At 41.6% G+C, this 14,118-nt stretch overlaps 1 protein-coding gene across 2 annotated transcripts in view; it reads right to left on the reverse strand.

Moving 5' to 3' along the window:
• Nucleotides 1–362: 362 nt before the first annotated feature.
• Nucleotides 363–14,118, reverse strand: part of pitx3 (paired like homeodomain 3) — a 31,924-nt gene continuing 18,168 nt past the window's right edge. Inside the window, exons 2-5 of one of the 2 annotated variants that reach the window (XR_010004525.1) lie at nt 6,012–6,124; nt 4,639–4,844; nt 1,009–1,882; nt 363–811 (exon numbers count right to left, since the gene is read on the reverse strand). Coding sequence is in view for 1 of the 2 variants with exons in the window: in XM_062975892.1 (XP_062831962.1) it covers nt 1,337–1,882; nt 4,639–4,844; nt 6,012–6,120 (861 nt within the window). In the remaining variant the exon portion in view is untranslated. Of the gene's footprint in view, nt 1,883–4,638; nt 4,845–6,011; nt 6,125–14,118 lie in introns of both variants that reach the window. The other variant, XM_062975892.1, reaches the window with a different exon arrangement.

Genomic DNA, 14,118 nt, shown 5'->3' on the forward strand with positions numbered 1-14,118 from the left:
AACCCAGGAACAAAAATCGTGTTACATAGTGTAATCATTTGAAAACATTGCCACTTCATATTAATTAAAAGATCCAAGCTTTAGAAACTTGAGCATGACTGCCTGAAAATATTACAAGCAAGTGTTAACTTAAAAAGTTAAGAGTACCAATATTTTAACATGGTATTTGAACTTCTACATTATTAAAATACAAAATATAAGACCCTGTGTTTCTACTTTTTAAGCTTTTTAATATATATAAAGAAAATTATGTGTGCTGATATCTTGGCCTAAAAGGCTTAATTCTCATCATGAGGCCCAATTTTCCCACCTTCAGATAAAGGGACGCAACTCTTGTTCAACAACAACAAACAGACATCAGGTGGAGATTTCTTCGGGTTTTATTTATCAATTAGAATTAGTCTAGGAGACTGGAAGAGCTCTTTATTGCCAAAGGAAATTGATAGGATTCTGTGTGATATGTGAATGTTGATCATTCACTCCTACCTTGGCACAACATGAAACCAAAGAAGGAATGAATTGTATTGATCCTTCATCCATGGAAGGGGATGTTCTTGGAGCTGGAGGATCATCATCTTAGGGACTTTCGGAGATATTTTTTTCCTGACGTCAAAACTCCGTACCTCTCTCGGTCACATGTTGACAGCTTCTGTGGCAGTCTTGGAAAACAGTGTGAACCTGAGGGACCCCAGCAGATGTTTCCATTCAGCTTTACCCCAGACTCTTCCCATGTCTCTCACACCTGCCTTCACACACCTTTCATCTTTACCTGGAAGCAAACCTTCCTTTCCGGGCTACAAAATGCCAAATTCTGCAAAGAAAAAAGAAGAGACAAAAGATTGTGCCTATAAGGCATTTCACAATAAAGTGTAAACATTGGTTAAATATGCATGATCTGAGTCGCACAAAGCTGATGTTTCTAGCTCAGCATTCTATCCTCCGCTGCGCGTTTCAAGAGGGCAGGAAGCAGTCACATAACAAAGAAATAGGAAACGCACACGGACGTACATTATGAGTGGTGTTAGCAGCTGCACCATTTTCCCCGGGTTCCTCTGTATTGTTGCATGAACTGGTTGCCTGTTCGTGGGCTGGAGCAGGAGCAAGAGAAAGGCTATCGCATTACACGGGTGGACTGAAAAATGAGCTCAGAGCCTGGCCAGCATTCCTCTTTCCCAAACGGACCTTCAGCGAGCAATTGTTATTCTCTTTACCAAAAAAGATTGTCAGACATTTGTAACTGTATAACTAAATGGGCCTTCCTGGAATTTAGTCTGGTTGGCATTCTTGGGCTAAAGGCCAAGTTCCTGGAAGAAGGGTGGGGTGAGGGTCTGGTCCCTCATACTGGCCGATCCACAGCGTACTGGCAGGGGCTCAGGCTGGAACTGGCTGTCTGCACTGCTGGATAGGTGAAGTTGGCATGCTGCTTTGCCTTCAGCCTCAGGCTTGCCAGGCTGGAGTTGCATGTGTCCCTGTACATGTAAGGGCTGGCCGAGGATGCATAAGGACAGGTACTGGATGAAACGGCAGAACTGAGGCCAGGACTGTTGAGGTTGTTGAGGCCTGGGCCTGGCACACCAGTCACTGTTGTGGGAACCATGGAGGAGGGCATAGGCATGGATCCAATGGAGCTGGGTGTTGAGAACATGGGCTGCGATGAGAGAGGATTGACATTCATGGAATTGAAGAAGGGGAAGCTCTTGGCTGATAGAGTGCTGGCCGCGAGGCCTTTGGTCGCCCAGTTGTTGTACGAGTAGCCACCATACATCTCATCATAAGGCTGCATCAATCCATTGAACTGGGCTCCAAAGCTGTTCTTACAAAGTTCTGCCTGCTGGTTTCTTTCTCGCTTCCTCCATTTTGCTCTGCGATTCTTAAACCACACCTATAAGAAAAGGGAGTAGCTCGAGTCAGCATTTTGATAAGAACAGCAAGGAGTGTGCTTGCTCTGGAGTAAATGACAGAAGCATAGGTAGATTTGTAATAAACATGAAGAATGGGCACAAGTGAAACAGCCCCACATAATAATAATAATAATAATAATAATAATAATAATAATAATAATAATAATAATAAATAGAAAACTGGCAAAAGAAGGCTCTCCATCAACAGTTCCTGGAAAAAATTGAGAGCCAAATCGACAAAGAAAAAACATGGCTGTGGCTCACAAATGGAACTTTGTAATAGGAGACGGAGAGCCTGATTCTGGCAGCCCAAGAACAAGCCATTAAAACCAATGCCATCAAAGCTAAAATTGAAAAGTCGACAACAGACCCCAAATGTAATCTCTGCAAGGACGCAGATGGAACAATAGATCACATCCGCAGCTGCTGCAAGAAGATCGCACAGACAGACTACAAGTAGAGACATAACACCGTTGCTCAGATGATTCATTGGAACTTGTGCCACAAATACCATCTGCCTGTGACAAAGAACTGGTGGGATCACAAGCCGGAAAAAGTTACAGAGAATGAACATGTCAAGCTACTCTGGGACTTCCGAATTCAGACAGACAGAGTTTTGGAGCACAATACTCCTGACTTCACGATTGTGTTAAAAAACAAAGTATGGATTGTCGATGTTGCAATCCAAGGTGACAGCAGGATTGAGGAGAAACAACTAGAAAAGCTGGCACAATATGAGGATTTAAAGATCGAATTACAAAGACTCTGGCACAAGCCCGTCAAGGTGGTTCCATTGGTGATTGGCACACTGGGTGCAGTGCCTAAAAAACCTTGGCCTGCACTTAAACACAATCGGTGCTGACAAAATTACCACCTGCCAGCTGCAGAAGGCCACCCATCATTCGCCGATACATCACACTGTCCTAGACACTTGGGAAGTGTTCAACGTGTGGTCCAATACAACAGCCAGCAGACTGTCTGCTGTGGACTCATCTTGTTGTGTTTCAAATAATAATAATAATAATAATAATAATAATAATAATAATAATAATAATAATAATAATAGTATTCATATTCCATCCTTCTTCCCAAGAGGACTCAGAGCGGATTACAGTATATAAACAAATGCAGGCAAACATCAAATGCCTTGTTACAATGAGGACCTCATCACACTAGAGCTTGGATCCACTTTAGAGAGGGGGCTTTAAACAACTCAGCCAGACAGGTCTTGGGCCTTACCAAGCTACAAACCCCAAAATTCTGTAGGGGGCAGAAATCTGATTTAAAGTGGATTCATGTTCTAAGTGTGATGAGGCATTGAAACCCACATTACAATTAGCCTAAGGATTGGCTTCTTTCCCTCTCGTCTGGTGTACCACATATTTCTGTCCTCCCACCACATCTTCCTTTCTTTGCCCAGGCAGAACAGATGCTCACGACACACATGAAAAAGAAAAGGAGCCAGGTCTGTAAGGTAAGTAAAGTGGTGCATGGGATCAGCTCCTCCTCTTCCTGCATGCAGCAAATGTCTTTTCTTTTTTTTTGCCAGGACAAAGGAATGGAGCTACCAAGCAAAACAAAAACACACAGCATGTCCCGCTGCAGAACAGTCTCCCCTTGCTCATCTCCTGAGGATAGGCTGCTATGTGAATGTTCATATGGCAGTCCAACTTTGGGAGTCAGGGGCGGCAATATAAGCTCGCCAGTAATCTAAATTGTGAGTGTGTTACATTTTGGAGGGAATGGCTGACAGAGACCCATATCTTCTTAAGAGAAAATTTGCATTGCTCAAAGGGGTCGGGCTATAGCACAGTGGGTTAACCCCCAGCTGCAGAAAACCTTGCCAATCAAAAGGCTGACACTTCAAGCCCGGGTCGGAGTGAGCTTCTGCCCACCTAGCAGATCGAAAACAGCAATGTGATAAATAGGTACCGCTTTAAAGCTGGAAGGTAATTAAAAGGCACCTATAAGGACATGCCGACAATTCAATTGGGAGGTTGTCTACGGACAACAAAGCTCCTCGGCATGGAAGATGGAGTGACAGCCCCTCCCTGTGGCCAGAGTCGAGTGCAACCTCCAGATGTCGGGGATGGAAATAGATGGGAAAAGCCTATACTGTACCTCTGTTTATGTATTGTCTGTCCTTGTCAATTGTATAATGGCACTGAATGCTTGCCGTATATGTATTCTGTAATCTACCCTAAGTGTTATTATTATTTCAAACACAACAAGATGAGTCCATAGCAGACACTCTGCTGGCTGTTGTATTGAATCACACTTCCCAAGTGTCTAGGACTGTGTGATATATCGGCGAATAACACGCGTAGGTCCCAGTAAAGTGGCCTTCTGTAGCTGGCAGGTGGTAATTTTGTTGTTGTTGTTGTTATTATTATTATTATTATTATTATTATTATTATTATTATTATTTAAGCTATCAAAAACAATACAAGCAAAAAAAATCTTATATAATGTTTAGTCTTGGAGGATCCCACAATCCCCACACGCTGGTAGCTGCCTTCCTCATGTGAAATTGGCTTTTGTGAAGAAGAGATCCTGCACATGAGCTACAACAATGCACAGTGGGTTTGGGAACAAACTTCAGTGAATGGCTGATTGGTGTTAAAGACACAAGTACGCGTGGAAGTCTGTTCTACTTGGCCTGTTGCTTGATTTTTCCTCCAGCCCGAGTCCTCAGCCTCTCCCATATGCGGGAAAAATAGATTTAATCCCATCATACCCGGACTCTTGCTTCAGTCAAATTGGTCCAAACAGCTATCTCTTCTCGGGTACTCATGTCAGGGTACCGGTTCCTCTGGAAAGTGGCTTCCAGCTCCTGGAGTTGTTGGCTGGTGAAGTGAGTTCTTTGCCTGCGTTGCTTCTTTTTCAAGGAGCCATCCTCAGGATTGGAGTCATCAGTCTGGTTCTGCTGTGACTTCTCTGTGTCTGTGAGAAAGAAAGCAGGGAAATCTATCACAGAGTTTCCCCGATGGTGTGAGCTTCCAAGAGTCAAAAGGCATTAATCTTCTTACACAAGTACTTTAATTGATGCTAGGGATAGGGACATATTATGCCTCGCTAGGAAGGCCTCACCAGGAAGGCGTTCGACGGTTTGGGGAGCAGGCATTCGGCGGTTTAGGTGCCGCTTCTCTGCTCCCCAAACTGCCAAACGCCTTCCTGGCAAGGCCTTCCCCTTCCGCCCAGCGCTCCGGTGAGCGATTGAACCCCTGCGCAAGCACACAGGACCATCTGCCATTTTGGGCAGGTGGCCTGTATGCCTGCGCAGGGGTTCGATTGCTCACGCGGATGGGTGATGTAAGGCACGCCAGCCACCTGTCCGCGTGAGCGATCAAACGGTCCCCTGCGCAGGCGCACAGGACCATCCACCATTTTGGGCGGATGGTCCTGTGTGCCTGCGTAGGGGTTTGATCGCTAGTGCAGACGGGTGGCTGGCGTGCCTTACGTCACCCGTCCACGTGAGTGATCGAACTCCTGCGCAGGCGCTCAGGACCATCCGCCATTTTGGTCCTGTGCACATGCGCAGCGCTTCCACTGCCTGTGTAGCCAGAAAAAAAGCATGGGTGGTGGCACCAGCGGCACCATGCTCACGCAGGGGCACCTTGTCGGTGCCCCCGTTGGTGTGCGCCACAGGCAATGGCTTAATTCGCCTCGCCATTGGACCGCCTCTGTTTCCACAGGTTCACGGTCCCTCAGACTATCGTTTGAAAAAAACGTGAATGAAATCCTATGCTTACTGCACATATCTTATTTGTAGTGCAGAAAAACATGATAGAGCAATGCAATATTTAAAATGAAGAACTATTTTAACCAACCTAAACTTACCAGTATTTCAATGGGAAGTGTGAGCCTGTTCTTGGCTGATGATATAGTCAAGTTAATTAGGATTGTTACTGTTGTGTGCCTTTGGACTCAGGCTGACCCTAAGTTTAAAGTTTAGGGCTTGGTAAATTATCTTGGAAGGCTGCATCCGGTCCGTGGACCTTAGTTTGAGGACCCCTGCTCTAGTCTGTTAAAGAGAAATTAAACTTCTCTTTTGTCACCTACAAAATGCCCGCAATGGAAATTTGTTGCTGTTTAGTTCCTTGTACTTACCGCTGTGTTCTTGCCCCTTGCAGCTATGCTCATGTTGAGGGGTCCCAGACTCCGAGAGAGACAGAGTGGGGCTGTGAGCTTCCGAGTCCGTGAGCAGGTTGAACTCCATCTGCCTGGAAGAGATATTGGAGAACTGATAGATTAGTGTGAAAGGTTTCTTTACTTGGAAGCAAGTAATGTTATAAATGCAGTAGAGTCTCACTTATCCAAGACTTGCTTATCCAAGATTCTGGATTATCCATGCCATTTTTGTAGTCAATGTTTTCAATATATTGTGATATTTTGGTGCTAAATTCGTAAATACAGTAATTACAACATAACGTTACTGCATATTGAAATACTTTTTCTGTAGAATTTGTTGTATAACATGATGTTTTGGTGCTTAATTAGTAAAATCATAACCTAATTTGATGTTTAATAGGCTTTTCCTTAATCCCTCCTTATTATCCAAGATATTCGCTTATCCATGCTTCTACCGGCCCGTTTAGCTTGGATAAGTGAGACTCTACTGTATGTATAGGCCAATTTGGTTTGGGTCCACCTTACATGGAAAGATGAGGCATAATCTTTCCATTGTTTTTGCTCTCAATGTCTTATTACACAAAGTGGGAAATCACAATTAGAGTAGGAGAATAGTGCTTTACTAAGCCCTTTTTAAAGCAGTTCCACTGGCGTCCACAAGTTTCCGGGCCCAATTTAAAGTGCAGGTGATTACCTATAAAGCTTTTTATGTTTCGGGTCTGACCTATCTTTGTGATCGCATCTTCTTTTATGAACCGGCACGGACATTAAGATCTGCTGGGGAGGCCCTTCTCTCGGTCCCACTACCATCCCAAGTACTGTTTGTGGGGACAAGAGAAAGGGCCATCTAGGTGGCGGTTCCCCAACTCTGGAATACCCTCCCTAAAGAAATTATATTAGCCCCCACTCTTCAAGCCTTTCGGGTGAATCTAAAAACATGGCTCTTCAGACAGGTCTTTGATCCTGAACAATGAACTACCGGTTGTTCTGCTCTGCATATTGATTGTTAACGGCAGTTAGCCCACTTTTCGCAGGTTCAACTGCGTTTTAGGAATTTTTATAATTTTATACTTTTACAATTAGTGGTATTTTATATGTGCTGATGATTATATTTATGTCACTGTACTTACACTTGTGTATTGTGGGTTAGATATGGCACTTGGAGTGCTTCTGTGAGCTGCCCTGAGTCCCTTCGGGAAGATGGCGGTGGTGTACAAATAAAGATTTATTATTATTTTTATTTTTACTACTACTACTACTACTACTACTACTACCACATAACACCGTTCCTGTCCTCCCATGCGATACGCTTTTGAAAGTGTTTGCTTTTATAGACAAAAAGAAATTCACTGATGACTTCTTATCCCAGTACTATCTTGCTAAGATTTAAAGTACAAAAATGAAATTCCACTTTAATATTAATTTTGTGGTCAGGGTGGTCAATGGGCATACTTTGAGTGTGGCTGTGAGTGAGTTGAGAAATGTATAAAGGTTTTTTTAAAGTATAACTGCAGCCATATTATGTGTGTGTGCGTGTATGTATATGTGTGTGTGTATATATATGTATATGTATGTGTGTGTGTGTGTGTTTAAGATAGCATAGGAAAGAGTTAACACCCCTGTGGTGTTTGTTTTGTTCTCTGTGTCCCTGATCAGAAGATTTCAACTCACTTTCTGTCCCTGTGATAAATGGATTTTGGAACATTTGGCTTGTTATGGAAACAGGAATTGTTGATAAAGCGTCAGTGGAGACACCTTTTAACCATGAGAATAACTCTTCCAGGAGTGAACTTCCCTTCCAAGGGGTAGATTTGTCTCACTTCCTGTTGTCTCACCCCCGTTCTTAACTAGGAGTTGTTTGTAAGTCAGATGTCTGGAACTTGGGGATTGCTTGTATATACATTTATAATGTATAATTTTCAAACATAAACATTTACAATGGGGGGTTTAGACAAATTATATTGCATGCCTGTAAAATACAGATTTCCAATTATAAATTTAATTTTGTGTTTGGTTCCAAGAGGTTTGCGTGGATAAATTGTGTTCAAGAATGTACTGAAATGGATTTCTCTGCCATTAAGACTAACACTGATTTTTTGTGAGCTGTTAACTTTCTTCAGCACAAATTGACCTTCTGCTACCCCTAAAATAATGTATTACTAGCTGTGCCTGGCCATGCATTGCTGTGACTTATGGGAATGCTTTGTTGGCCAGGTGGAATAGCAGTGAATAGCCTTGCAGCCTCAAAGCCTGGCCATTTTCTTCTTATGGGAATCCTTGTTTGATGAGCTGGAATACAAAGGAATAGGCTTGCTGCTTGGAAGGCTGGGTACTTGCATTCTAAGGGCTGCTAGAATTGCAATAAATAGCCTCATTACTTCAAAGCCTGTCTGCTTGCTACCAGGGGAATCTACCTAATTTGATGTTTAATCGGCTTTTCCTGAATCCCTTCTTATCCAACATATTCACTTATCCAACGTTCTGCCGGCCTGTTTATGCTGGATAAGTGAGACTCTACTGTATATTGATAATCTTATATTATCTGCTTAGAACTGGATTATATGAGGCCCCTTCTACACAGCTGGATAAAATGCACACTGAAGTGGATTATATGGCAGTGTGGACTCAAGATAATCCAGTTCAAAGCAGATAATCTAAGATTATAAATGGGTTATATAGCTGTGTGGAAGGGCCTTGAGTCTACACTGCCATATAATCAAAATAAGATAATCTGTATTTTATAGGCAGTGTGGAAGAGGCCTAAGTGAGGCCTAACTCTGCCTGTCTCCTGGACTGAGTGGGTTGCTAGGAGACCAAGTGAGCGGAGCTTAGCATTCTAACTGGCAGCAATTCGATAAAAACAATTATTCCTCTCCCTCTAATTAGGACTTTATTTTTCTTTTCTTTTTTGTTGTATGAACGTAGAGGCATGGATGAGGGGTTGTGCTGCCAAGTTTAGTGTTTCTGGGATGTGTAGTTTTATTGTTTTGTCCTAGGCCGAAATTTCATTACCCTTTTATATATATATAGATTATCATGTTAAGACAAGATGGGGAAAACAAGGGGAAAGGGTGCTAAGTCTGATCAGAGCCATTTCCAGAGTGGGAATTGTTCCTGTTTTTGAGTTTTCTGGCATCTTTGCTATGTGTTTAATTATTTTAGTACATTTTTCTCTACATGCATTATCACGCCATGCTGTTATAGCAACACATTAGTTCCACTTTTACTTTAGCATTAGCATGGAATGCTGTTACTCTCTCGGCTTTTAAACCTTTAAAGCTGAGGACCAGTTCACAGTCCTCCAAACTGTTAGGGTTTAGTTAGACTATAGTTTTGAAAAAAATGAACAAATTCCTATGCACACTGCACATATCTTATTTGTAGTGCAAAAATAACACATGAAAAAACAATATTTAAAATGAAGAACAATTTTAACCAACATAAAGTTACCAGAATTTTGGCTGATGAGATAGTCAAGTTAATTAGGATTGTTGTTGTTGTGTGCCTTCAAGTCATTTCTGACTTAAGGCAATCCTAAGTCTAAAGTTTAGAGCAGGAGCCCGGTAAACGACCTTGGAGGGCTGCATCCAGCCCGTGGGCCTTTGTTTGGGATCCCCTGCTCCAGGGACTGCTGCAATGCAGGGTATGTAATTGAAAATGCTTTTCTCCCACTCTGGAAATACAGTAGAGTCTCACTTATCCAAGCTAAACGGGCCGGCAGAAGCTTGGATAAGCGAATATCTTGGATAATAAGGAGGGATTAAGGAGAAGCCTATTAAACATCAAATTAGGCTATGATTTTACAAATTAAGCACCAAAACATCATGTTATACAACAAATTTGACAGAAAAAGTAGTTCAGTACACAGTAATGTTATGTTGTAATTACTGTATTTATGAATTTAGCACCAAAATATCACGATATATTGAAAACATTGACTACAAAAATGGCTTGGATTATCCAGAAGCTTGGATAAGCGAGGCTTGGATAAGTGAGACTCTACTGTAATCTGTTAATGACATACTTTTCAGTAACTAGTTCAGGTGTAGGTGTCTCATAGCGTTTCCTTCCATAAACAATCCATCAGTGGGCATGGTGTGAGTGTTGCCAGGTCATCCCTCCCTCAAGGATTCCCAAGGAAACTCTGGCAGAAAAGCCCCAGATCACTTGCATCCCAGAGCCCTTCCTCACAGCCATATAACCCAGAATATCAAGGCAGAAAATCCCACAATATCTGCTTTGAACTGGGTTATCTGAGTCCACACTGCCATATCTTCCAGTTCAAAGCAGATAATGTGGGATTTTATTCAGTTGTGTGGAAGGGGCTTTAGTCAGGAGAAATGGTTTTACTGATACATTTAAATCCCTTTTAATTTCTGATTGTTTTGTTTGCTGTTATACTGTCGGAATGTTAAAGCATGTTCCACTGTAATGCCACCATTCTACTGTAGCGCTTATTCAGTTTGGTTAAAGGTTTTCCCCTGACAAGTCCAGTCGTGACCGACTCTGGGGGTTGGTGCTCATCTCCATTTCTAAGCCGAAGAGCCGGCGTTGTCCGTAGACACCTCCAAGGTCATGTGGTCGGCATGACTGCATGGAGCGCCGTTACCTTCCCACTGGAGTAGTACCTATTGATCTACTCACATTTGCATGTTTTCGAACTGCTAGGTTGACAGGAGCTGGGGCTAACAGTGGGCACTCATTCTGCTCCCGGGATTTGAACCTGGGACCTTTCGGTCTGCAAGTTCAGCAGCTCAGCGCTTTAACACACTGTGCCACCACCTGGGGCCCAGCTTATTACAGGTATGTTATAAAAATAAACTAATCAACCACAAAGCAAGGGGCAGGACATGGGAGTTGGTAATGATGCTACTAATATGGATGCAAATAATGGCAAAGGACATTCTTGAAGTTCAGATTTGGTAAGACTACAACAGAGGGTGTCAACAGTGAGCTACCCACACAAGAATGGCAGGAGTGGATGTCAAATGGAATAATAAGGCATAAACGAGTGGTGCGATAAAGCCCCAAAGTAAATCAAACTGCTATTTTTTTTAATTTTGAATGCTTACACATTAAGACACTAATATCTAGTTTTTCTAATATGAAAAAATTAAGGATTTTTAAACGAAAGAATACATTATGGATTTTTGCCTGCCTACTTAAGAGTATGTAAAGGCAAGCATATGACCCATGTCGACATGCGAATAAATACTCTCACCCCCACAGCCCTCTCCCTTTTGATGGCGCACATATATATATGAAATGTTAAGAAGCTGTTTGCTCTGATAACTTTTCATTCAGTATTTTGTGCAAGAAGGGGACTCCATCTGTGGCTCTTTCTCTATTGTCATGGCTTTTTCATGATTCCTGGAATTATGCAGAAACACACATTGCATTAATTCCTTGGATTAGGACTTGATTAAGATGTGTGTAACTTTGCTGTCTCTGAATGTATTAAGACCCCCTTTGAAGGAAGCAGCAGATGGAATTTCTTCTCAATGTTTGTAGATGATAATTTCCCCCTCTTTGACAGCTATTTGCATGTGATTGCAGCTGCCAGGCTCCCAGTTTCTTCCTTTCCAAAGACCCAAATGAAACTGCTCAAATTCAGTCTGCTTTTTCATCTGCTAAAAAATAAATTTCCCCTTGCATTTCCTAGATTTTTTTCTTGCAGGAAGCTAAATTGCATAACAGATCGGTTCTGGGCAACCCTACTATACTATAGAAGGCTTTACTTGAACAATTTGGCTAATTTTCTAATAAAAAGCTATGTATCACATCTCTCAACCCTATGCATACTTCATTGAAAGGAGAATTATAGACCTTGCTGATCTCTGCAGTGATACTTGCTTGCAAGTGAGTATGCGTCAGCATGCAACCTTTAACTTCTGAAGATTATTATTATTATTGACACAAAGACATAGTATGACACAGCAAACGAGATATATATATGCTGGATTTCGTATTACAAAATCACAAGTCGAACATTTCCCAAGTGTGTGATGTATTTTCGGATTATGCGTGCAGATCCCAGTAAAGTGGCCTTTTACAGTTGACAGATTGTAATATTGTCAATGTTTATTGTTTCCAAATGCCGGCTGAGATCTTTTGGCACGGCACCCAGTGTGCCAATTACCACTGGGACTACCTGTACTGGTTTATGCCAGAGTCTTTGCAGTTCGATCTTGAGGTCCTGATAACGGCTGAGTTTTTCCTGTTTTTCATCAATTCAACTGTCACCAGGTATGGCGACATCAATAATTCAAACTTTTTTCTTTTCCACAACTGTGACGTCTGGCGTGTTGTGTTCCAAAACTTTGTCAGTCTGGATTTGAAAGTCTCACAGTATTTTTGTGTGTTCATTTTCCATTACCTTTGCAGGTTTGTGATCCCACCAGTTCTTTACTGCTGGGAGGTGGTATTTGTGGCATAAGTTCCAATGAATCATTTGGGCCACATAGTTGTGCCTCTGTTTGTAGTCTGTCTGTGTGATTTTCTCACAGCAGCTGAGGATATGATCAATAGTTTCATCAGCTTCTTTGCACAGTCTGCATTTTGGGTCACTGGCTGATTTTTTGATCTTGGCCTTAATTGCATTTGTTCTGATGGCTTATTATTATTATTATTATTATTATTGACACAACAATGTTGTATGACACAGCAAACAAGATAGATATGCTGGATTTTGTATCACAAAATCACAAGTTGAACACTTCCCAAGTGTTTAGGACTGTGTGATGTATTTTCGGATGATGCGCGCAGATCCCAGCAGGGTGGCCTTTTGCAGTTGGCAGATTGTAATTTTGTCAATGTCTATTGTTTCCAAATCACGGATGATATCTTTTGGGACGGCACCCAATGTGCCGATCACCACCAGGACCACCACTACTACTACTACGAATCCCACTTTCCTCTGAAATTTGGGACACAAATTAAAGTTAAAAAGAGTAACATAGTTAGAACATCCAAAAAGTGAGCTTGCCGGGAACTCCCTATACTTTTCTCCTACAGAGATTAACCTGTCAGAGCCTGTGTATTTCTTTTTTCTTTTTCTTTTTAGCTTGTGGGAAATTTCATTTCATACCGGTGCTGTTTCTCCAGTGAATTAAGAAAGAATTATTATCAGGCTACTTCTAAAAGTAATTGATCTGAAGTTCAGTGTTGCTTTTTATCAGTAAACAGAATTTTATATTCTAAAGCAAATCCCTATCTGCTTGATGATATGAATTAACAAATAAGTATATTAATTGAAAGGTCAGAAATACTGGACACAAAAGAAATAAAGAGTAAAATAAGCACACTGTGTTGGCATCAATTTAAACAAAACTGGTTAAATCCAATGATAATAAAAGAAAAACAGGCCCTCAGTGAGTTGATTTAGATTAAAATAAATTAACTGGATTTGATTACATAAGCCCAAAGCAACATGGAGGTATTTTTGGTTGAACCAACTTTCCCCTCCTTTTACCAAAGTCAGGGGCACTCCAGAGGTTGCTGAAAACTCCAGAGTATCCCAGGGTTTTAATTTTTAAATTTACCAAAATTTTCATGCTCTAGAGCAGGGTGTTCAACCTTTTGGCTTCTATGGGCCACATTGGAAGAATTGTCTTGAACAACAGATTAAACACGCTAACATTAACAATAGCTGAGGAACCAAAAAAAAGTCTGTGTATACTTTTCATGATATCAGTCACCATAGATAAGCAAAAAAAGTTCTCAGATAATACTAATTATGTGCCACCCTGTTTTGTATGTCTTTTAAAATTGTTGAGCAGGTCTTCTGGCCAAACTGTTTGCCATGCTAATACACATTACAGTTAAAACCTCAATACTGATGGATGAAACATACTCTGATTATTCCATTCCATTGTCACCTACAAAGTTCATGCTCGAGAACCATCTAACTGTGTTACCAAATAAAATCTTATATAATTATTTAAGTGAGTTTATCATTTTGTAGTGGGCCACATTCATAGCTGTCCTGGGCCAAATACGGCTTACGGGCCACGGATTGGACATGTGTGGTCTACAGTTTTGTTTCCTAATTTCAGTATACTACGTGCATAAGTAGCTCGTATGTGGT

Source organism: Anolis carolinensis, chromosome 3 (genome assembly GCF_035594765.1).
Source record: "Anolis carolinensis isolate JA03-04 chromosome 3, rAnoCar3.1.pri, whole genome shotgun sequence".
Taxonomy (NCBI): Eukaryota; Metazoa; Chordata; class Lepidosauria; order Squamata; family Dactyloidae; genus Anolis; species Anolis carolinensis.